Raw genomic sequence first — 24,188 nt, 5'->3', positions numbered from 1 at the left:
TCCTTTTGCAGGAATTGGAGACCTGCAACAAAAAAGATACTTCATGAGTCGATGCTTCCAAGGATTGATTTATGCAACTGCTGACCTCCCTCTTGATAACACATGACCTCATTTATCATTTTAGTCACGACACATACTTTTCTCTGTCCTTACTTGAACCTGGCAGGCTTCTTTGTCCAAACCACTGTTTAATGAATTAGTCTGCAGTCAAGCTTATCTGATTTTGAAGAAACTAGTGCATCAGTTACAAACGGAATTGTGTTTCAACGGCTGGTCCAATTCATGCAAATCTAGATCTGTACCTGATGCACTTCCAATTGAGCGTTCATAGGGTGGTTACATTGGCCAACATTCCACTCAAGGTAATGAATTATTATCCACGTTTTTACTAAAGCAACTGCCAAAAGATCTTCTATGATCAGAATACTTCCTTTTTTGGGGGGGGAGGGGGAACCTGTAAATATTACCATTTACCTTGAAGGTAACTAACCTCCAACGGTTGTTACTGAATTCGCATCAGTCCATAGTAGCCCAACAGTATTTGCAGGACAGCAGATTAATCACCCCAAACATTTATATTCTGTGTTCTGTCCTTTATTAAAAACACACACAAACACACACTTCTGCGTATCCTGTACATCAAGACAAAAGAGCAAGCATCTATTTTCAGATACCCCAATATTGCCAAACTATATGAGTAGGGTTGGGCGAATCTGTTGATTTCAGTTTCCCTTGATTTTTCATTTTTCAAAACTTAAGTTCAGTTCTCCACATCTCCACATTACTTTGAGATTTTATATTTTTAAAAGTCTGTGTGAAAGTCCTCCTTCACAAGTGGCCGGGCTGTGAATGCAGCAGTAGCTCAACTTCTTTACAGAGTCCTAGTGGCAGAAGTGGGGAGTTGTAATTATTCTATTAGATAAATTTGATGATGATGATCATGATGATACATTTATTTATACTCTCCTTTTTTCCCTGCGGAACTCAAAGTAGCTTACGTATAAAAGCAAGAATGGCTAAAAACATAGAAGAAACAATCAATTAAAAACCATTAAACACTGATATAATGAAAACTATATGCATATATAAAATCTTGTTTAAAATATACAAATACAGTGGACCCTCTGGATATGAATGTAATTCAGTCCAGAGGTCCGTACATACCCCAAAAAATCCCCAAGTAGAGGTGCCGCTTCTGCGCATGTGCGCGGTGTGATAGAGCATTTCTGCGCATGCGCGCAGTGAAACCCAGAAGAATACATTCTGGGTTTGCCACATTCACAACCCGAAGGTAACGTAACCTGAGGGTCCACTGTAATTACAATAAAAACAACATGGCACCAGTCCTTTCATTAAAAGCAGTCAGTTCCGCTAAACCTGTCAGAGCAAGAACATCTTCACCAGGACAACTAAGAAGAAGCTAATCTAGCTTCTCCAGGGAGAGGTTTCCAGAATCTGGGAGCAGCTCCCAAGACAACCATTTCCCGCATCCTCACCAAATGTGCCTGTGAGGGTGGGATTGACAGAAGTGCCTCCCTTGATAATCCCAGGTTTGTCTCCTAGATGACCTTTTAGAAATGACACCACATTCAGATTCTGCTTGTGCAGGTGAAGCTGTGCTAGTCCACTTTTTTTTTTTAGTAACGAAAAGCAGAGAAAAATAAGCTGACCAGAGGCGGGGCAGATCCAGACGGCTGAGGATAGGATGGCACCTCTGTTGGTTTCTGTATACAGAGAACACTGAGTCTATGCAGCTCCAGATAAAATGTTTAAAGTGTGTTTTAAGTGCAATATGCAATGTGACACTAGATGGCGGTGATGATCCTTATGGAAAATTCAGTGTATTTTCAGAGAGGTTTTTATATGTGTCTGTTGCTGTTGTTGTTGTTGTTTAGTCGTTTAGTCATGTCCGACTCTTTGTGACCCCATGGACCAGAGCACGCCAGGCACTCCTGTCTTCCACTGCCTCCCGCAGTTTGGTCAAACTCATGCTGGTAGCTTGAGAACACTGTCCAGCCATCTTGTCCTCTGTCGTCCCCTTCTCCTTGTGCTTTCAATCCTTCCCAACATCAGGGACTTTTCCAGGGAGTCTTCTCTTCTCATGAGGTGGCCAAAGTATTGGAGCCTCAGCTTCACGATCTGTCCTTCCAGTGAGCACTCAGGGCTGATTTCCTTCAGAATGGATTGGTTTGATCTTCTTGCAGTCCATGGGACTCTCAAGAGTCTCCTCCAGCACCATAATTCAAAAGCATCAATTCTTCGGCGATCAGCCTTCTTTATGGTCCAGCTCTCACTTCCATATGTGTCTAGATTCCACATAAGTTTAGCCAAAGCACGCTTTGGAGAATTCTCTGTCTGGGAGAAACACAGCAATATGCTACGGCTACTGCCTCTGTGGTCTGCCTCCCCGCCCTTCCCATTTCTGTTTTCAACAGTGAGAGAGAAAAATGAAAGTGCCAGAACTGAGGTAGCCACAGAGCTCTCTCTTATTTGACTGTCGGATGAGCACACACTGTGAGCGGACAGAGAGGGAAAGCAGCCATTCGTACTGAATGATGGTGATAGGTGCAGGTGACACAAGAAGTGATGGGCAAACCATCCTTATGATATTTATTTTCCAGCCTCCTTGCTGTATCCACATGCTTTTTAGAGCATTAACGACCACAGCATTCACTGCCTCTTGATTTAGATCTTGCTCAGAAAGCAAACCACAGGAAATGCAAAACCACATTCTCACTTTGTCATGCAGTTGGTTGAAAGTTAGCTCAGAGAAGGAAGATGATCACACAGACGTGAGTCAAACAAAACACTGTTTCTTTACTCCCACCCCCCACAGTATTATGGTTGAATTCCCCCTCCATTTTCTACTGTCTGGTTCATTTACTCTGTGATAAAGAACACAGGATTTGATGCCGAGTAAGATAAAGATAAAGATAAAGATAAAGATAAAGATAAAGATAAAGATAAAGATAAAGGGATGCGGGTGGTGCTGTGGGTTAAGCCACAGAGCCTAGGACCTGCCGATCAGAAGGTCGGTGGTTCAAATCCCCACGATAGGGTGATTATTATTATCTGGCGATTTCTGCATTAAAAAATAAATAAAGTTCAGAAACGACTTGATCTGATAATAGTGGGCACATAAATGCGCAGCATGTATGCTCAAACTTTTTCAAGAACACATTTCACTTGCACATGCAAACTGCAGTACGTGTATGCCTTATCTTTCACAGTAATGTATCCAGTTGTAGGTCCTAAGTAACACTCCTAGGGATATTTACTCTTAATCCAATTGGATTCAGTAGGGATTACTGTCAAGTTTATAAGAACGGAAGAATCATAGAATCATAGAATCATAGAGTTGGAAGAGACCACAAGGGCCATCGAGTCCAACCCCCTGCCAAGCAGGAAACACCATCAGAAGAGCCTGCAGGATCAGGCCAATGGCAGATCTAGTCCAGCATCCTGTTCTCACAGTGGCCAACCTGTGGAACCCCCAAAGGAGGACGTGAGCACAGCAGCACATGCCCCTCTTGTGATTCCCAACACCTGGTATTCAGAAGCATACTGCCTCAGACATGGAGCCAGAGCACAGCGGTCATGTTTAGTAGCTATTCATAGCCTTTACCTCCATGAATTTGTCTAATCTACTTCTAATCCAAATTGGTGCCCATTGCTGCTCCATAATTTTAACTATGTACTGAGGAGGTGTTTTTGTCTTTCCTGAATCCCTCAACATTCTACAGTGGTACCTCAGGTTAAGTACTTAATTCGTTCCGGAGGTCCGTTCTTAACCTGAAACTGTTCTTAACTTGAAGCACCACTTTAGTTAATAGGGCCTCCTGCTGCCGCTGCACCGCCGGAGCATGATTTCTGTTCTCATCCTGAAGCAAAGTTCTCATCCTGAAGCAAAGGGAGGTGTGAGGAGGTCAGGGAAACAAGCATATGAAAGATAAGTTATGGCAAGGCTCGATTTGTCTTCTTTTTTTTTTTTTTTTTTGTATGTTGTTTTTAAGTGTTCTTATTTCCTTGTTTTTTATTGTGATGTGTTGTTTTACTATTGTCTAATCTGGTGGTTTTTTTTGCTTTCTGTTTTCTTTTGTCTTTTTGTAAACTTAAAATCTTAATAAATACTATTTTTTAAAAAAAAGCAAAGTTCTTAACCCAAGGTACTATTTCTGGGTTTGCGGAGTCTGTAACCTGAAGCATCTGTAACCCGAGGTACCACTGTACTTCATTGCATCTCCATGAGTTCTAGAGTTATGAGGGAGAAGAACTTCTTTCTGTGCACTTTTTCTATGTCCTGAATAACTGCATGCACTTCTGTCATGTCGCCTTCTCTCAAGTACTTGGGCACATGATAGCTTCCAGACTGGCAGCTCCTAGCACTGCTAATAATTTCTATGGTGCTGTTGCTGTGTGTGGAATTGCAACTGACTCTTCACTCTTTGGGGATAGGGTGCTCTTTTCAGTTTGTATAGCCCTCTGTCTCCTGTCCATATAGGCAGTTATGGTATGGCCATGCAGTTTGGGAAGGGACACTTCACCTGAATTTGCCATTGCTTTCATCTATTTTCCTCCAGTCAATTTATATATATACAGTCATACCTCATGTTACGTCCGCTTCATGTTACGTTCTTTCAGGTTATGTCCGGCGGCGACCTGGAAGAACCGGAAAGGGTTACTTCCGGGTTTTGCCGCTTGCGCATGCACAGAAGCGGCAAATCACAACCCGCTTGTGAGCAAACGCACTGCTGCGGGTTGTGTTCTTTTCATGTTGCAGACGGGCCTCCAGAAGCTGTGTGTGTGCGTGTGTGTGTGTTCAATTTCTCCTAGAGCACTTTCTAATTTGTGGTAAAGCACTTTTTATTTAGGCCATGCTCCATGATTACAATAACTTCTTTAAGAAGTGGGCTAAGTGTTGGCACTAATTAACAGATTGCCAGGCAGGGGGAATATGTGGTGCTAAAAGGTGCTGACTGAAAATTACCTAATTCTCAGACCTGGGAACACCATCCCAAAGGACTTACATCTTGTTGTCACTTGGTTTCAATATTGCCAAACAACCAGTCCATCACTGCATCCAGACACTGCTCTGGGGGCCTGCATGCTCTCACCTGTCTCAGGTGACATGGAGAAATAGATCTGGGATTTATCTGCATATTGACACTGAATAGCCGCTCTCTATTCGCGCACCTTTAAGGGGTGCTTGCCTGATGTCATACACTTTGCAGATTTTCCATGTTCAGCTTCCTTCACCCACATCCTCAGATAATCTAACTTTTTAGTGAACTTTAACAGCTGTACCATTTCCCCAGGTGTGGGCAGCCTTTCACACAGCTATTCTGTTCTATGGATTCCTAGAGAGAAACCATTTGTCAATTTCACCTCATTCCCCCCCTTCAACAAGCAGCTGGACTTGCTGCAGTAATGGTGGGGGGAAATCTTCTCGGTTTCACTTTGCAAAAATGTGCCCTGCTTCTGTCTAATATATCTGCCTTTTGGAAGAGAAAAAAATACCATCTTCTCCTGCACCTGGAGCAATGATGGTAGCCAGGGCTTGAGCTGCAATTTCCACAGCAACAGCAGGAGAACAGGAGAAGGGAGGATAAAGTTTTCTAAGAAGCCGCAGTAGCAGGCCTTGTAGTTAAGGGGTTGGGGTAGGGCCATTTCTCCAGTGCAACAGTCGCTCTGTGAAGAAAGTCTATTGCACAAGGGATGGAAATTGTACAGTTACCACCTATCGGAGCCGATAGTAGACTATTCTGAGTTAGCTGCTTTTTTAAGTTTCCTGATTCATAGGTCGTCATCATAAGGGTTGGCTGGCAAAAACCTACAGGCGGGTGAAATAAATGTTTCATTTCCCCAAACATGAGAGTTTCTTTCTTTTAACTCCTTCACGAGACTGATAGTCATCAAGCACCATAAGGGAAAGTTGAAAGGGACTTTGATGAGAGAGTTCAAGAGAGAGTGAAAGCTTTGAGAGGTAAACAGGTGGGGTCCACGCAGTGAGAGCTGTTTGACAGTGGAAGACTCCCATGAGAGGTGGTAGACTCTACTTCCTTGGAGGTTTATAAGCAGAGATTGGATGGCTATCTGTCATATATTATCTAGTTTAGATCCCAGCATTGAAGGGGGTTGGACTAAATAGCCCTCAAGGGCCGTTCCAACTCTACAATGCGATGATTCTTCGATTCCCCGCTCCCTTTCCTGAGTGGTGAAAGAACAAGCAAACAAACCAGAGGAAGTGTAAACTATTTCCTTTTCACGAAAGCCATAAAGCTGACTCAGGGCAATCATTTTTCTTCTTAAAATTTGAGTTCAGCAGCAGCCTGGACAACAATACCCTCCATTTTAATTTCTTCCATATCCGGTTCACATCTCTGGTGTATTATGTACAAGGATTTATTTTCTTCTAGGGATGGGGTTCTGTCTGCGAGATGCAACAACGGCAGAAGTGCTGGAAGCATCTCTGACAGCTGAGTTATGGGAGTGAGAGGATGATTGGAAAAGGGAGCAAAACAGGGGAGGTTTGAGACGGTGGGCAACCGATTAATGTATCTTAATGCAGCCCAATCAAAATGGCAGGCAATTTCTGCCAGTCGCTGATGCTTCTGCACAAAAGCTAATAGATTCTCCGAAGCGCATTGTGGAAAGGGGAAGCGCTATTCTCTCCTTTTGTTCCTTTAACAAGAGAGCCTTGGGAAGAATAGTCCCTCACTGAAAACAGATTCAGTGTTTCCAGACTTCAAAGAGCACAGGTTTCTTTAACATTAACAAGCTTCAGCTTTTGTATCTCACAGTGAAAGGACATTTTGCATCGCTCAAAATCCTTTGGGGATGCGGCTGCATTTACTCAGCATGTTAATTGCAAAACAATGCAGAATTTAGATTTTTTGTGGGTGTCTTCTGTCAAAAAAAAAAAAAGAGCACAGAGCAAAAAAAGCAGGAGGATGGTTATTCATTCTGTGGGGAGCGAATGAGAATGTGTAAAAAACCAGGGACTTCCTTGGAAAGAATCTCAATCTTCCCCACCAAGAAGACCCTAATTAAAATTAGAAGAGACCAATGAAACAATCTGCATCTTTGTTCTTTTCCTGGTGTTCCTGCACACTTTCTCGTTTCTGTCTTCATTACGGGCAGTGCTTTAGTTTCACATCAGCCCTCTTGTATGGGGTACCACCTGCCTGCTTTTATGAAACTGTTGAGCAACTGAAAATATTAGGTTCACTAGGTCAGCCTGGAGGCATAATAAAAATAATGAAAGTCATCCCCCCTCATTTTTGGAAAAAGCTATCTGTAAATTAGAGCTGCACTAACTGTTCATCCATTAACATGTTCAAAGGGTGGGGAAATGGTGCTTTTGGGTGCTTTCAGTCACTGTTCTCACTGCTGTGTCTGTGGGTTTGTTTGTTTGTTAAGGACTGCTTCCTAGGGTGATCCCATCCAAAACCAATTGCCCTCATTCTGATTTTTGTTTTTAACTTGTTTTTCACCTTTTTATGTCTTTACTGATTGGTTTTATGTTCTAATTGTCGTAAGCTACTTTTGATATCTTTTTTGTGGTACAGTGGTGTATATGTGTGGGTGTGTATGTGAATATATATAAAATAAAATCCTGAATATCCCCCCTCCAGTGTTGACAGCAATAGCCCAGTTCATATGTTCAATCTAGGTACAATGAACGTGTTGAGGAGAGAGGTTTGCCTTGCCCCTGACGTGGTCACATAGCTGGTTGTGTGAACAGATCCAACACATCATTTACAGGTTGCACAAAAGTAGGATCTGTTCACGCAACCAAAATCTGACTCCTCGTAATGTACCCATTCATGATACACACAGGTCCCGCTATCTGCCTGCTTGTTATGTGAAAATTCATCTATCCAAACATAAATAATTATGCCCAAACCTTGCTGTGCACACTGTACATTCAGCCAGAGTTTGCCCACTTCTTCCAAAATACCAGATTTTTACCCCGTAGTGGTCTCTTGCTGCAAGGGCATTTTGGTCCAGCTCCAAGTGACCTCATCTCAGTAGGTAACCCATTCGGTACCCCATAAGCCAACAGGTGCAATGTTATGCAGTCAGCTCTAATACTAATAGTAAGGTTGTGTAAAATGGAGACACTCTATGTAGTCCGCACACAAACTATATCTATTGCATAAATTTTTGCCCCTGAAATGTGCTTAAGAGACTGGTTTCATTACAGAAATTAAAATGTGTTGTAGATTGATTACTTCAGTGTGTCCATTTGAAAATAGATGTAGGTGGTCTCAGCTACTAGCATCACAATCTTCTCTTCCTTCTTCATGTACGTCTGGGCATGAACAGAGAGGAGAAAACAGGTATGGCCTAATCAAGGGGAGGGTTGTCAAATGCATATCTTGCATCTGCACCTACCCTTCTCTGGAGCAGGCGCTGGAAACTAGATTGAAAGCATCAGGCTATGGATGAGCGTGAATTATTCCATATTGGGGGGAAACTGTACTTTTGTGTTATAAATTGATTAGTGTGTTTGCAGCCTAAAGTGCAGCAGTTGTTGTATCTGAAATATGTCTTTATTTATTTATTTATTTATTTATTTATTTATCTATCTATCTATCTATTTATCTATCTATCTATTTCAGCAGAATATTGATAAGTGCCATCTTTTTCTTTTTTTAAACATCTTTTATTAAAGATTTATTGGTTTACAAAAGTATGTGCAATGTCTCTTTTTTTCAAGTTACATTTTCTACAGATCAGTTTCATTTGTTTAGACATTAGTGTTACATTAGGAAGAAAAGGGGGGAAAGAGGTGGAGGGGGCCATGGTGAGTGGGGGTAGGGTGGGGTGGCAATGCTTGTGTTCTGCTTAATGTATGTGTGGGGTTTTGTGTCAGCGTCGCTTGTGCTGGTTCTCTTTACTATTCTCTTGTATTCCTTCAGTGGTGAGACAGGTTGGGGTTGGCCTAGGGCAGCCTTTCTCAACCTGTGGGTCCCCAGATGTTGTTGAACTACAACTCCCATCACCCCTAGCTAGGAAGGCCAGAGCTCAGGGTTGATGGGAGTTGTAGTCCAACAACATCTGGGGACCCACAGGTTGAGAACCGCTGGCCTAGGGTATGGTTGTTTGTTTGTGATTAGCTGTGGTGAACTTTGTTTTCATGTGTGAGTGGGGTTTTTTTTAAAATCAGGTTAGCCAGATTGATTCGTATGCTGTTAGTGGATTCTTGTTGTTGTCTTGTTGGGTTGTGTATGTGATAAAGGGGAGCCGTACCGGGGTGAAGGTGTCGTCTTCTATTTGTCACCGTGGCAGTTACAGTTTATTGGTTATTTTTTCTAATAAGGCTGTTTTCCATACTATTTGATACCACTGGTCCATGCTTACTCCTAAAAGGTCTCTCCAGTGTCTGGCTAAGATGTTTCTGGCTGCTGAGAGTAGGTGGGTTATGAGCTCTTGAGTGGGCATTATTATCTTGGAAAGTGCCATTTCCTTTCTTGATAAATTTCCTTTTCTTCTACAGCTAAATGATACTCTGTCTGCTAAAAAAAAAAAACTACAGCAGCATACTTGTTTATGACCACAGTATAACCTCTTCATAGTTGTACAATTTTCTGTCGTCCACTGACATGTGGTAAGCAGACCGTGTGCTTGGTCTGGGTTTCATGGCAATTTTTATTATCATTATTAATAATAATTTGTATGCTGCCTTTCATCTGATGATCTCAGGGTGGTTCACAACAGAAAAATACAAAATTACAGTACAAAATATACAATAACACAAACACAAACCAATAACAACCCCCACACACACATATTTTAAAAGCCATAGAATGTTAATCAGCCAAAGGCCTGGCTAATGAGAAACATTTTCACCTGGTGCCTAAATACATGTAACGAAGGTACTAGGCTTGCCTCCCTGGGGAGAGCATTTCACAAATGGGGAGCCACCACAGAAAAGGCCCATTCTCATATGGACACCCCCAGACCTCTCATAGAAGAGGCCCATGAAGACGAGCCTCAGATGATTATTGCAGCATCCAGGTTGGTTCATAAGGTGATAGTCCTTGAGGTATTGCAGTCCTGAGCTACTTAAGGCTTTATAGGTCCAAACATAGCACTTTGCATTGGGCCCAGAAACTAATTGGCAGCCAGTGCAGTCAGGCCAGAATTGGTGTAATGTGCTCAGTCTTGCCCTGGTGAGCAACTTGGCCACCAAATTCTGCACCAGCTGAAGTTTCCAAACCATCTTCAGAGGCAGTCCTATGTATAATACGTTGCGGGAATCTAACCTAGAGTTTACCAGAGAATAGAGAACAATAGTTAGGCTACCGCTGTCCAGATAGGGGTGCAGCTGGGCCACCAACCAAGGCTGATGGAAGGCACTCTGTACCTCAAGTGACAGCAAAGTATCCAGAAGTATCTGTAAGCTATGTACCTGCGCCTTCAGAGGGAGTGCTTTGCAAACAAGTCACAGTGAGCTACTGTTGGTTCTACCACCTCCTTTGGACCAGACAATGGAGGCAGCATAATGTGTCTTCTATGCTGCCTTCACTGTCACCAAGTAGGCTCAGTCATGAGCCTCCACCAGTGTTTGTTTTATTGCTGAGTTCGTCTGCAGCATAATGTAGAACATTAAAAACTAGGGCCAGAGTTAAAATCAGAGTGCCATACTTATGATACAAACCTGCTCAGCATGTCTGTACCACTGCTCACAGCAACCTTTGCTTAACACCTCTAGAAGAAAAGAGTTGGTCATATTCCAGGGATAGATATATATCTCTTTTTGCCCATAATTCCAATAGATTGATTATAACTGAAGCCTTTTATCATTATGATGTGTTTACTTCTACTTTGTGCTTTCCTAATGCAGCCTGGATGTGATCAGTCTCATTTAATGTTTTGTCCAAATACCTGCTCAGTACAGCAGCTTCCGATGCCTGCGGCATGGTTGAATTACTGCACTTTAAAGCATTAATTTAGAAGTGGAGATAGCCTCTGTGGGTGTTTCTTATCATAAGAACACCGCTGTTTTGAAGGTACATATATCTTCATGCAGTGGGCAGTTTAAAGTAAATTGGGAGAATTTAATAATTGAGTTGAACAACACAAAGCAATGAATCTCTGAGCATTTTGTAGTGTGGCAGGGGAAGGGTTCTTATACGCTTCTATAACAAAATAATAAGAGCCCTGCTGGATCAGTCCAAAGTACCAGCATCATGTTCTCACAGTGGCCAACCAAATGCCAATGAGAAGTCCACAACCAGGATATGGGTGTAACAGTTCTCTCCACTTGTGATTCCCAGCCACTTATCGTATTTTTCGCTCTATAGGAGGCACTTTTCCCCCTCCAAAAATTAAGGGGAAATGTGTGTGCGTCCTATGGAGTGAATGCAGGCTCCTTGGCTTCGGCGATAGCAACGCAAAGCCTCCGAAGCGCAGAGGGAGAGCTCCCTCCGCGCTCCGGAAGCTTCGCGTTGCTTTCTTGCTGCGATGCGCAGCGGGAACTCGCACTGCACTCCGGAGGCTTCGGGTTCCTTTTGCTGAAGCTGGGAGAGCAAGACTCTCCTGGCTTCAGCAGAGAGGGAGAGCTGTGCAGCGCCCCTTCATCCAAGCGGGAGGAGAAATGGAAGGGGCTCCGTTTCTCCTGCCGCTTCGCTGAAGGGGCGCCGAGCAGAGAGGGGGAGAAAATTTTTTCTTGTTCTCCCCCTCTAAAACAAGGTGCGTCCAATGGTCAGTGCGTCCTATAGAGCGAAAAATACGCTATATTCAGAGACATACTTCCTCCAGCAGAAGAGGCAAAGCATAACTATTGTGGCTGGTTGCTGTTGATAGCTTTATCCTTCATGAAATGGTCTAATCTTCTTTTAAACCCATCCAAGCTAGTGCCCATCACTACATCCAATGCGAGCAAATTCCATCGCTTTACTATACACCGTGGAGAAATATTTTGTCTTTTCTGAACCTTCCACAGGATGACACTGAGGTATAGTATTATGAGATACATAACATACACCTCTATCACGTTCTCCGTTATCCACCATTTCCCAAACTACGGAAGCCCCCAATGTTTCCTCATGGGGAGCTGCCTCATAGGGGAATTGAGGGGCACCAGTTGGACCAACGCACAAAATGGGAGCATGAAAATTCCCTTTGACAGGGAACTCAGACATTAAGAAGGGAATAACGGAAAATGTTGGGGTGCAGGGGCCAATTGGTGGAAGGTCACAGGAGGCACTACATGATGTTTTAGTAACCTTTTAAAAAAATACCATTCACTTTGTAATAATAATAATAATTTACAGTGGTGCCTCGCAAGACGAAATTAATTCATTCTGCGAGTTTTTTCGTCTTGCGAGTTTTTTCGTCTTGCGAAGCACGGTTTCAATTTTTTCAAAAAAATCTTCAAAAACCTCAAAAAAGGCTACCACACCGCATGCTATGAGTAGCTCCCCGAAGTCAAGTCGCAACTGCACCTCTTCAAGCAATGCACCCTGTATTACTGTAACGGTTTTAAGAAAAAGGAAACAAACTTGCAAGACGTTTCCGTCTTGCGAAGCAAGCCCATAGGGAAATTCGTCTCGCGAAGCAACTCAAAAAACCAAAAACTCTTTCGTCTTGCGAGTTTTTCGTCTCGAGAGGCATTCTTCTTGCGAGGTACCACTGTATTTATACTCCGCCCATCTGGCTGGGTTTGTAAGCCTGCTTTATAATGTGTACTAATGGTGTTTCTTTTCTCTTCCTCCCCCACCTAATAATAATAATAATAATAATAATTACTTGTGAACACTTCTGTAATGAGTTGGGCCTTAGGAAACCCAGCTTCAAATCCCTACATGCTTTTGAAAGCAATGCATTTCAATTTAAAGGAGTGGCTTTTTAGATTTAATTAATAATTGGTCTCTGTGGCTATCTCATGTTTTTCCATCCACAGCTGTTCATTTTTCCAAAGGCTCTTTGCTACCAAATGCAGCTTGGGAGTCATCCATTTATTTATTTATTTTGTTACAGCTGCCGCTACATTTCTTTCAGGGCTGCAGCCTTAAAAGATTTCAAACTGAACATACACCTGTGGAATTTGACCAAGATTTCTTAATCTTGACATCAGACATCAGATTCATGAAATCCCACACTAGTACATTCTTAGGCCATAGCTGCCACCACAATCTATGGTAACATTTCATTGATTTCCATACAAGTACTCCAGAGTAGAGGTGAAGCAGCCATTTGTTTGCTTTACATATTAGGAGACATATTCACGTTTCTCTGAATTTTGTAATACAGGGGTTTTTTTCCAGCCAAAGAATGCACTCAAAAATGTGTATTTTAGTGTAAAGTGCATGCTAAAATACATTCTGTTATGGGTAACTTGCCTGCACAAATGCTTATACTACGCAACACTGCATACAAAAATGTGTCTATTGGAAGAGATTGCATGAAAGTGCATTCAAATATTCATGTAGACTTTTGAAAAAGAATTGTAGATGTATGTGGAAATGGGATGCGCTGAAAACAGGATTGGAAAAATGAGAAACCAAGGTAGACTTATTTGCCTAACCCTACCCTAGGTTAGAGGGACGCGGGTGGCGCTGTGGGTTAAACCACAGAGCCTAGGACTTGCTGATCAGAAGGTCAGCGGTTCGAATCCCCGTGACGGGGTGAGCTCCCGTTGCTTGGTCCCTGCTCCTGCCAACCTAGCAGTTCGAAAGCACATCGAAGTGCAAGTAGATAAATAGGTACTGCTCTGGCAGGAAGGTAAACGGCATTTCCGTGTGCTGCTCTGGTTCGCCAGAAGCGGCTTAGTCATGCTGGCCACATGACCCAGAAGCTGCATGCTGGCTCCCTCGGCCAATAAAGCGAGATGAGCGCCGCAACCCCAGAGTCGGTCATGACTGGACCTAATGGTCAGGAGTCCCTTTACCTTTACCCTAGGTTAAGTAAATGGTATGCTTGAAAAGTGCTATTCCTAGAAATGCCTGTTGGTTGTGAACTATAAACTGGAGTATCCAAAGCAGTGTTCAGATTATAGGGGGAAAGGTACAGAGTTGCTTGATGAACTCTACCTCCTGACTCCCCTTAGTTTTTAGCCAAATCATAGCCTATCTACCAATATTCTATAAATGTGTCACCATAGAGGCCTGACCCCTTATAATTCAGGCATTTATCTGCAGAGTCTCAAAGCATCGAGAGTATTTCACTGCTTTCAGAGAAGCAACATCTTTTCCTCACTCCCATGGTTGAGCAAAGGTATAAGATTAATGCTTCTATTCATCCTAACATCCTTTATGAAGCTCCATGGTGACCTGCTAAAAATGGTGGGGAGGAGCATTGCTATCAGGATAGACCATAAAAGCTTCATTCAGCACCCAAACCGAAGTCAGGAAAACCCTCCTGTTTTAGAAATAATCCATTTTAGCCACACTGATGCTTTTGTGAACCAATGGTTACATCCATGCTTTGGGGAGACAATTACCAATCTGTGAAATAACATCTTGTGACTGGCTTTTGGCAGGCTATGAAGGGGAACTCTGTGGAAAAATCGACAGAGGGTCATTTTTTCATTAACCTTTCGTATGTCTCCCTTAATATCTGAAAATATAGGAAGTAACTCAGTACTCCTTCAGCCATCTAAAATTATACTGAATCTAATTGGGTTTCTAGGTACTTTGGAAGATCAGGAGCTGAAACTGAATTGGCAGTAGATGGCAAACTGCCAGAACAAAGTCAAACGTGCCATTCTCAAAGCTTTGAAAACATTTTAAAAGGAAAGTGAGGGAGAAGGGTACAAAAGGCCCCTGTGGAACTGCTTGGAATTGTAGTTCCAAGCCTTAGCTGGTGAAGACTAGAACTAACCAGCAGTAAAATGTGGGCGACTGATTTCTTTCAGATGAATGCGTATCTGGGAGGGAGGGATGCTCCCACCCCGGATGAATAATAATTCCCAGCTTTCATTTCTTTAAAGAAAAAGTTTCTAGCATATGTTGAATGTGAGATAGGAGTCAAAATGTACAGGTACTGTTCTTTTCATTTGTGTGTGTGAAGGAATCTAGCCTGTTCCATCCTTTTCAATGCTTTACCCACTCCCACCAAAAAATTCACATGGATGCCCATGTACAGATGTAGGCAGGGTTCCCTGCCCCCGATACCATTTTAATATAATGAGACCTTAAAGAGAGTGGACTAATAAAATGGAAAGTATAACATTTTAATCAATTGTTTTTATACCTGGTGTTAGCCGCCCTGAGCCCGGTCTTGGCTGGGGAGGGTGGGGTATAAATAAAATTTATTATTATTATTATTATTATTATTATTATTATTATTATTATCATCATCATAATCATCATCACTGTGATAAGCACTGAAAGTGTATGCATTTGCAGATACAGGCCTTTTGGAAGGAAAGGGGAGACAGACTAGAACATCAACTGGCTATGGTATTCCGGTTCATTGCTTCTTTAGTACAGTGTTGAGTTTCTATGCAGCTCTGTGCATCTGTTGCTGGACTTAGTTTTAAGATCACACTTTTGAATGGTTTCTCTATCTGCGGAAGCCATGCTTGGTATGCTGCTGTGACAATGTTTCCATAAAAAGATTAGGCACCTGTTCCCTCCGATATGTATTCCCAAGTGTGTTTTGAGCGAGCAGCTTATGCCATTCAATGCTGTCTTGGTTTCGCCAACCTTTCTGGAATGTTCCTGAGGAGAAGAGAGTTCAGTATATTTCCAGGGAGACCTTTTTCTCCCTGTGGCCACTGCAGGCCTTCAGGTAACCACTTCACCAAAACCCACCGATACCACCTTCCCAACTGCACCTACGTGGTGTAAGGAATATCCAGTTTTTAAAAAGAGAGAGAGAGAGAGAGAAATTGTAGTGAAGGATCTTACAGTTAAGATGTTCTAGGGTATGGACCAGTTTTGCTATGCAGTCCTCTTGTAAAACCATCTGTTGAATGGCAATATATAAATATAGCAAACGAATAATGTGTAAGAAACTCCAGACAAATAAACACACTAGTCTGTAACAGTAGGAAAACCAAAAGGCCCCCTGTCACCATAGCAACTTCATGACACACCATGCTATACACTTTGACAGGCAACAGCCTACTTCATTAGATGAGCAGCTGGACTGAGAAGTGTGGTAGATGCATAGAAGTAAAATGTCAGGATTGTTGGCATCTGTCTGTCTTGGGCAGGTGTGCCAGCTTGCTCCCGTGATTTAGCAAGTGTGTGAGTGAGGTGAGCACATCTCATGGCATGTGCACACAGCCACCACATAGTTTTGAGGGGTCCCGGCCCCCTCCTTGAAAAGTAGTGTCTGGCATTTTTCTCAATGTGATGCACTTGAAGGTACATGCAAAGAGATATTGGGCATCTTTTAAAAAGCAACAGTAGCAGCATACGTCTAAATTGGCAATAGTTTATGCCCCATATGAGAAAAGTAATATATCAACATTTCCATGTTTCACAAAGTGTCAATTGGTGTGGGTGGAATTATTTAAAATTCATATTGGACAAATACGATCCCTATCCCTTTTGCACGCTAATGTGCTGTTCTAAGTCATGCATCGTGACATCTTCAAAGAGGCCAGTCATAATTATGATGGATTAGACTGCAGAATTGGTCCTAGATGTAATCATTGTTTCGCAGATGCTACTGATGTGCCATGAATTTCTAATAAACTACGGCTGGTCCTGTGTGTGTGTGTGTGTGTGTGTGTGTGTAAGTAAAACTGATAAGTATATTGGCTGGAGTTCAGTAACTGAAGGGGGCAGGAAATACAAATTACTATACTTGGGGAAAGACTCTGCTTTGGAAGAGGTACAATTTACTTCATACAAAAGGGGAAGGGATTTGTCCAGCTATTTGCAGATTGCTAATTCCCCATTTTGGAAAGAAAATAAATATATTGAGCAGTGACCCAACTGCTCAATATATTGGTAGTGACCCAACTCCAACAGAAATCCCTAGATGGCCTTCAAGTTGGCTGTGATTTCTTCCTTACTAAAGAACATATTATCCATGTCCCAAACTCAGTTGAATAAGCCAATTGACTTTCACATTTGCTGATTTCTCTCTTAGTTGTTCTACCATGAATGGTGGGCAGATGTTGATATAGAAATCCTAAACTGGCACAATCCTTCCCCTTCTCAACCCATGAATTTTATTTATTATTTACTTGTGTGTGTGCACGCACGCATGGGTATAAACACACACACACACAGAGACATGCATATGCATGCACTATAAGTAGTTTATAGACAACAAAAACATGAGACAACTTAAATACTACAAAAATACAGTTGCATTAATAAAAATATGAAACTATTAATAAATATGAACCAAAATCAATTTTACATCCTTCTGACATGCCTTCCTTCTCAGCCGCCTGGTTTCTACTCACCCAACCCAGGGCCCAAACAAACCCATCGTTCACCCACAAAAATCTCACAAAGGGTGCCTGGAAACTGTTAACATTGCCCCTAGTCTCTAACTCTAGCCTTGGTGTTTGGGGTGGATGGGGCTTCCTACAGCTGTGTCCTATTCAGCAGTCAGCTACACTTTCTGTTAAGTTGTGGGCGAACGTATCAGATGACACAGCGATTCTTCCAAAGCAGCTCTTTATTTGCAAGCTAGAACAGAACTGAACTGAGGAGCTCAGTCAGCCTGCTTATATAGAGCTCCAGAACAATGTAACTGTTGCAACTTTCTAAAACTATCCAATCACTGAACGTCACTTTTGATCCTTCATTTGCATACAAACTATCCAATCACTAAACGTCACTTTCAATCCTTCATTTGCATACAAACTATCCAATCACTGAACGTCACTTTCGATCCTTCATTTGCATACAAACTATCCAATCACTGAACGTCACTTTCAATCCTTCATTTGCATAACTATCTACAGTATTCCCCTGCTGGCCCAGGGTGAGAACTTCAGTACATAAGACTTTCCATACCTGGGTCCTGCAGGTCTAGTGAGTTTCCCAGGGGGTCCCAAGGATGCAAAAATAGCATCCCTCCATTCACTGTTCTTTCTCTGGCCTCTGCCCACTTCTCTTCCTCCAGCTGCTTTCTTGTCCCATGAAGGACAGTAAAGCGGAGATCTATTTAGGATTATTTTGGATTGCCGTGCTTACCATACCATACAGATGTGCACTGTATGAATGGAATTCAGAATTTTGAATTTGTGTGAGAATTGTTGGAATGAAAGCTTGCACTTGCAGAGGGACATACTTCGATATTTACAGTTCCACCTCCACCTATGGTTTGTCTTTATGGCCCAATATTGGATAAAGGGCACAAGTAGAAAAAAATTAATGGGATTTTTTGGGGGTGTGGAATGCCTCGCCCCATCTCACTTATTAAACGCAGAGGTCTAATGCAGAGGACTTTCTAAGGCGTTTTGGTTTTTTCTTCACATGTGGTCATTTTAGATAACTGCAAAAATTTGAATTTCTGTTTTCTTTTACTTTTTACATTACAAGGCAGAAATAAGCATGGAAAGTGGAGCACAGCATTCAAACATCACACAGAAAAGGGAGCAAGCAGTCTTGTTCTGCTGCTGCAGTCTGTGTAATAGGTGACATTTTCAAAGACTGGCTTTGCTGCTGCAATCATTGCATGCAAATATCCTGTTTTAATAATTCAAGCAGGTGTTAATTAATCATACTGAAGCGTTCACATCCCATTTCACTAGCAGCAGTGTTTTTAATGACAAACTTCACATGATTTGAAACTCGGCTTGTCCCAAGATGGAGCTCACAGACCTCCACATAGAAGAAGAGCTCTGCAGGATCAGGCCAAAGGTTCACTAGTCCAGCATCCTGTTCTCACAGTGGCCAGTCTAATGCCTATGGGAAGCCCACACACAGGACCTGAGTGTAGCAGTGTTCCACCTCAACATCAACTGTGATTCCCAGCAACTTGTATTCAGAGACATACATGGGACTTTGAATTCTCTGTGGGTGCTCTTGTAAGCTTTGATGTTGGAACCTCAGAATGCTCAAAGCTGTTTAGTGCTGTCTTCTCCCCCGATGAAAGAGTGAACATCTGTCCAGCTGTGTTCACTGCTTTTGAGAGTGTATATTTTTTTTAAAAAAACCTTCATCTGTTCAGTCTCAGAGCTGCTGAGTTCCATTATAGCATTGATTGTAATATATCTCTTTTGGAAAGAGAGCTTGCGATTCTTAGACCACTTCTAGAGTCTTCCCATACATGTTGCTGTTCTCCAAGAAAGATGCACAGCTGCATATTTTTTGACATAATATACCGTATTTTTCGCTCCATAAGATACACCTTTTTCTTCCTAAAAAGTAATGGGAAATGTCTGTGTGTCTTATGGAGCAAATGCGTGGGCCCTGGATTTTTGCAATGGGTCACTCCAAATTCACCATCAGATCACATAGCATGTCCATGGCTATAGCCTGCACCAAAAAAATCACGCATCCACTGTTTCGGTGGGCCTCAATGGCGCAAAAACGTGGTTACAAAGCATGGATCCACATGGATCCTCAGGATTTTTGCACTGGGTCACCCCAAATTCACCATCAGATCACATAGCCTGCACCACAAAAATAGCGCATCCACTGTTTTGTTCAGAATATTTTTTTTCTCGTTTTCCTCCTCTAAAAACTAGGTGCGTCTTATGGTCGGGTGCATCTTATGGCGCGAAAAATACAGTCTATCCCAGCACTTTTAGACTGTCACAATTTCCATGAGGCTCTCGATCTAGAAAGGGGAAGTGCATTAGATGAAGTGCTTAATTGCCATCTGGGTTTGTGTGGCATGCATCAAATAAACATGGATTTCCCCCCCTCCCCCATTCTCTCTTTCAGATACAATAGGAGGGCAGCCTTGTGGATGGCCCCAGAGTAGGCCAGATGGAACAGGATAGAACCAGCCATGTTGAAGGCAGTAGTTTGAGCCCATTTCTAATACCACATCCTTCTCATGTTTGCCAGGGAGAGCCTTTGTCAGTGAAGCTACAGAATGGGAGCCCACCAGCAGAGAAGGGCCAGGTTGAAGTCAATGGCGACCACACGTGGCTGCATTTCAAGGCCAACTATGGAATGAAGCACGCTGTCAGAGGAAATGCAAATAACAGAATAAGCCCAGACCTTCTCCAAGAAAAGAGAGACTGTGGCAGGTATATGCAAAATGGTGGGATAAAACGCACTTTCAGCGAGCCTTCTCTGTACGGGCTTCACCAGAACAAAAAGCTTAGACAAGATGAAGAAGCAAAAGGAGGGAAAGAAACCTCTTTGGATGGCAGTGATCAACCGAATGCTCCCAATTCATGCAGTGAGGAGGACTTGGTGGGTTTTAGAATGGAAGAAGATGCAGCTTCAGTTCTCATACAGTCCTCCAAAAACAACCGTGGTGCTTCAGAAACTCCTCCTGCTCCCCAGGTTCAGAATGAACAGGAGAGCGAAAACATGAATTGCCACAACAGGGACATTGCCTTGCTCTGCAAGAGCAAGGCGGTGTCAATACCTAATGGTGCTATAGTTTCTGCCTCTTCTATGGAAAACATGCATGGTGAACTCCTTGAGAAAACGCTGTCTCAGTATAATCCAGATCATGTGTCCATTGCAATGCAGAAAACCACATCTCTTACAAATGCCATAAACACACAGGCTACTAATGAATTGACTTGTGGCACACCACATTCATCCCATACCTCAGGGCAGATCAACTCCCCACAAACCTCAAACTCTGAGCTGCCGCAGGTGCTAGATTCTGTGGCCACTGAAGTCCACAGCACAGAAGACGGCAGTAAGATATCCATATTGCCAGCCTGCTACACTTTTCAGAAACCAGAACTGCAATTGGAGCAGCAAAAATCCGAAAATGCATGCCAGTCCCCTACAGAGAATACTGATGATCCAGGAAACATGGGGCAGGTTCCCAGTCAAGATTTCTCACTACCCAGTCAAGATTTCTCACTAAATCCCAACAGCAATATGAAAGCTCACAACAATAGCTCAGAGAGGCCAGCAGAGCCAGCAGAGGAAAATGGTGCTTTGTTCCAACAAGACCCCATGTTCAAGAAGAGTTATTTCAGCCCACCTCCTGTTGCAGCTTCTTCTCCTCTTCCAGAAATAAACAGCATTCTTTCCATGAGTGTTTCAGAAGTGCATAACCATTATGAGACCCAAAGTCAAGAGACTCAGTTGAAGAAAGAGAAGAATGGAGAGCAGCAGCAGCAGCAGGGGGAGCTTGCAGCACAAATTCCTGGCCTTTGCCAGCAAGCACTTAGTTCTCAACAGGGTCTTCAACAAGAGGTTCAGGTTTCACAACAGACTGGCAATGAAACAAGAGATCTGATGCTTTCTGCAATGGCATCAGGCATCAGGCAACAATATCCTGATGAACTGCAGTCAAAACTGGAGCCGCGGGTTCAAGACACAGAAATAGTAGGAAGCAGTAAAGAGTTGCAACAACATTATCAACATCTCCTGGGCCAAATTAACCAGGAGACCGTAACTAACAATGAAAAAGACTTGGTGAAAAATCAGATGCATCAGTCACACCCTCACTTGCAGACATCTTGGACAGGAATATCTTCCCCTCACTTTCGCCCCAGTGAGTCTCCCCAAAAATCAAATGAGGTGCTCTTAAGGACAATGCTTCAGCTTCAGTCAAATTCAGCTGATCAGACCCATCCAAAACAATATCCTGGGAGCCCCAATGCATCAAAGGAGGTTACAGGGCAAACTTGCTTCCAGAACATCACACAATGTGAGCAGATACCAGCACTGTACAAGGGTGAGGCAACACAGCTGCCACCTCATCTTACAGCTGAGAAGCAAATGCAATTCCAAAAGCACTCACCACAGCCTACAAAGATGGATACTCTGCTCAAATCCCACGAACAGCAGCAAAATGCAAAGCACTTCCACTTTCAGCCGCAAGCTGAACACCACACTGAACAGTCCCTGGAGTCACAGATGAAGCCACAGCACTTAAATCTTCCACCATTGGAAAATGAACAGTTCCTCCGTTCACATATATTGCAACAGATGCTCCAGACTCAGCCAACACAATTGCCACACAGTCCACAGCTAACCATGGGCTCCCAGCAGCAATCATTGCACATGAAAAGCAGAGAACTTCCTCAGACCTTTCCTCATTCCCAAAGCAGACAAGAGCAGCGGCTAGAAGGGGCATCTTTCAGTCAGCTTAAACTGGAAGAATGTTTTGAAACTGCAAACAATTACTTCAAATCAACTGACTTCCCAATGCAAAACTCCCAGGTCAGGCCAGGTCCGGTGTCCGATATGAACAGTAAAGATTCCCTTTACAATCATGCTTTCAAAGCAAATACTGTTATGAAGCATTCCTACTTGAACAACATGCACTTAGTCTCTGAGAAAAAAGAAAACCCTATGAAAACCGAGCTCTTTGCAGAAAATGTAACTCATGACTTACAGCATATGCAATATTACACACATAGTGTGGCCCCCAAACCAGATGTGCCCCATTGCTTTCAGGAAGAAGCTTCCCAGTCTCCACCAACTTCAGCTGGACAACTACCCTTCCAGCAAACACAGGGATATTCTAATTTGACCAGCAACATGTGTAGCCCGCAACCTGCCCAGATTCAGCAAAGGTACGTACCCTACAGTCAGCAATCGGCGTCCCATGCAGGAGTTGATCAGAGAGGCTGCCATCTTCCAACTCAACCTCAAAGGGATTTTCAGAAGCATGCTGCTCTCAGGTGTCACATCTTAAACAGGCAAGAACAACAAAACAAATCTGATACCTGTCACGGTGTGGGACACAAGCCTATTAAAGCTGAAGCTGGCTCCAAGTTGAATGTCTGCACCCCTCCATCAGCTGGGCAGCTGGAGAACAAAGCGTGGAAAAAAACAATTAAACAAGAGATTCAGCACTTTGGTTGTGAGAACATGCAACAAAAGAGTATAATCGAAACCATGGAGCAGCAGCTGAAACAGTTTCAGGTCAGAACGCCCTTTGATCACAAGTCCCTTACTATCAAATCACCAAAACATGTGAAAGTTGAAACTGTGGGACCCATCACTATTCTGTCAAGGAATTCCGCCGCTGCAGATTTCAACAGCCACGCAGCCTCTTTAGATCAACAGCCCATTCATTCCAGTGAAAAAACACCAACCAAAAGAACGGCTGCTGGAACAGCTCTCAATCATTTTTTAGAGTCACCTTCCAAGTTATTAGATACTCCTGTGAAAAACCTACTGGACACACCTGTCAAAACTCAGTACGATTTCCCATCATGTAGCTGCGTTGGTGAGTTGAGTTTGATGTTTCAGAGTTTGTTTTTAAATGAATACGATAATACCATTCTGCTATAATTTTCCAAGCCCAACCAGCTCCCTTCCTCACGTCACCCTCCTCCCCTTTCTACTATAGCGAAGACTTCCCTTGTCTTCTCAAATAAACGTCCCAAACTGCATTTCTCAGTTCGCAGGTTGGAATTTCTTATCCATAAAATTATAAGTATCTCAGGCTCTTACTGTTCCAGCCACTCTGTCTTTCAGTTTCCTTCATGGACAATACTATGAGTTGAATGATGCTATACAACATGTGGTTGGCTATGGATTCATCCTGACTCCACTCTCCACTTTGCTTTGGGAGTGGTTTATGGTGTCTAGATTTCCCCACAATCAAATATGGGCATAAAAAGATGGCTGGTTTGTTACATTCTGAGCACATTATATGGGTGTGATTGGACAAGGTGAAGGCACATGTGGAGTTGAGATCCTTGCAGGTATGATTTCTCCTCTGAAGGTATCGCCTGAGCAAGCCCAGAAATGCAAGATGATTTCCTAGGCGAACAGAATGGAAAACTGTCTCTTTGAAATAACCCGTGCAAGTAAAATGAGGAAATTGCATCTAGTTTTGTCATGGTGAATTAGGACACTGGAAAAGTGTTGTTGCAGAATGACTTAAGACCAAATTGCACATGATAGAAGATAGCGTCTTCATAAAAGACCTTTGGCCTAGTGCCACAAAGGAATAGAGCTGTGATTCAATGTATTAAATAAGTGCATGGTCTGAGGGTTCTGAATCCGCCATTTGTGGTCCTTCCCTCTACAGCCACTCCCCTTTTCTCCAGATGGGCTCGCTCTCTCTCTGTACTGGCATCTGGCTATGGGGTACAGAAGAGCAGCAGGACATTTAGCACCGTCTTCTACTGTACACCCCTTTGGTATATCCAGATG

The 24,188-nt window shown here is 42.9% G+C and overlaps 1 protein-coding gene and 1 long non-coding RNA gene across 3 annotated transcripts in view; both read left to right on the top strand.

The window, feature by feature from the left end:
* Positions 1–24,188, top strand: part of LOC308485094 — an 840,425-nt gene that overhangs the window by 776,502 nt on the left and 39,735 nt on the right. The gene's annotated exons all lie outside the window — the stretch shown is intronic.
* TET2 (tet methylcytosine dioxygenase 2) overlaps positions 1–24,188 on the top strand; it is a 77,452-nt gene that overhangs the window by 27,524 nt on the left and 25,740 nt on the right. The window contains exon 2 of one of the 2 annotated variants that reach the window (XM_081020273.1): positions 19,944–23,253. In XM_081020273.1, coding sequence (XP_080876399.1) covers positions 20,052–23,253 — 3,202 coding nt within the window. In that variant the 5' untranslated portion in view covers positions 19,944–20,051. Of the gene's footprint in view, positions 1–19,817; positions 23,254–24,188 lie in introns of both variants that reach the window. The other variant, XM_081020272.1, reaches the window with a different exon arrangement.

The sequence above is a fragment of the Podarcis pityusensis genome (genome assembly GCF_964106645.2).
Source record: "Podarcis pityusensis genome assembly, chromosome: 9".
NCBI lineage: Eukaryota > Metazoa > Chordata > Lepidosauria > Squamata > Lacertidae > Podarcis > Podarcis pityusensis.
This window is presented reverse-complemented; position numbering and strand designations above follow the sequence as displayed.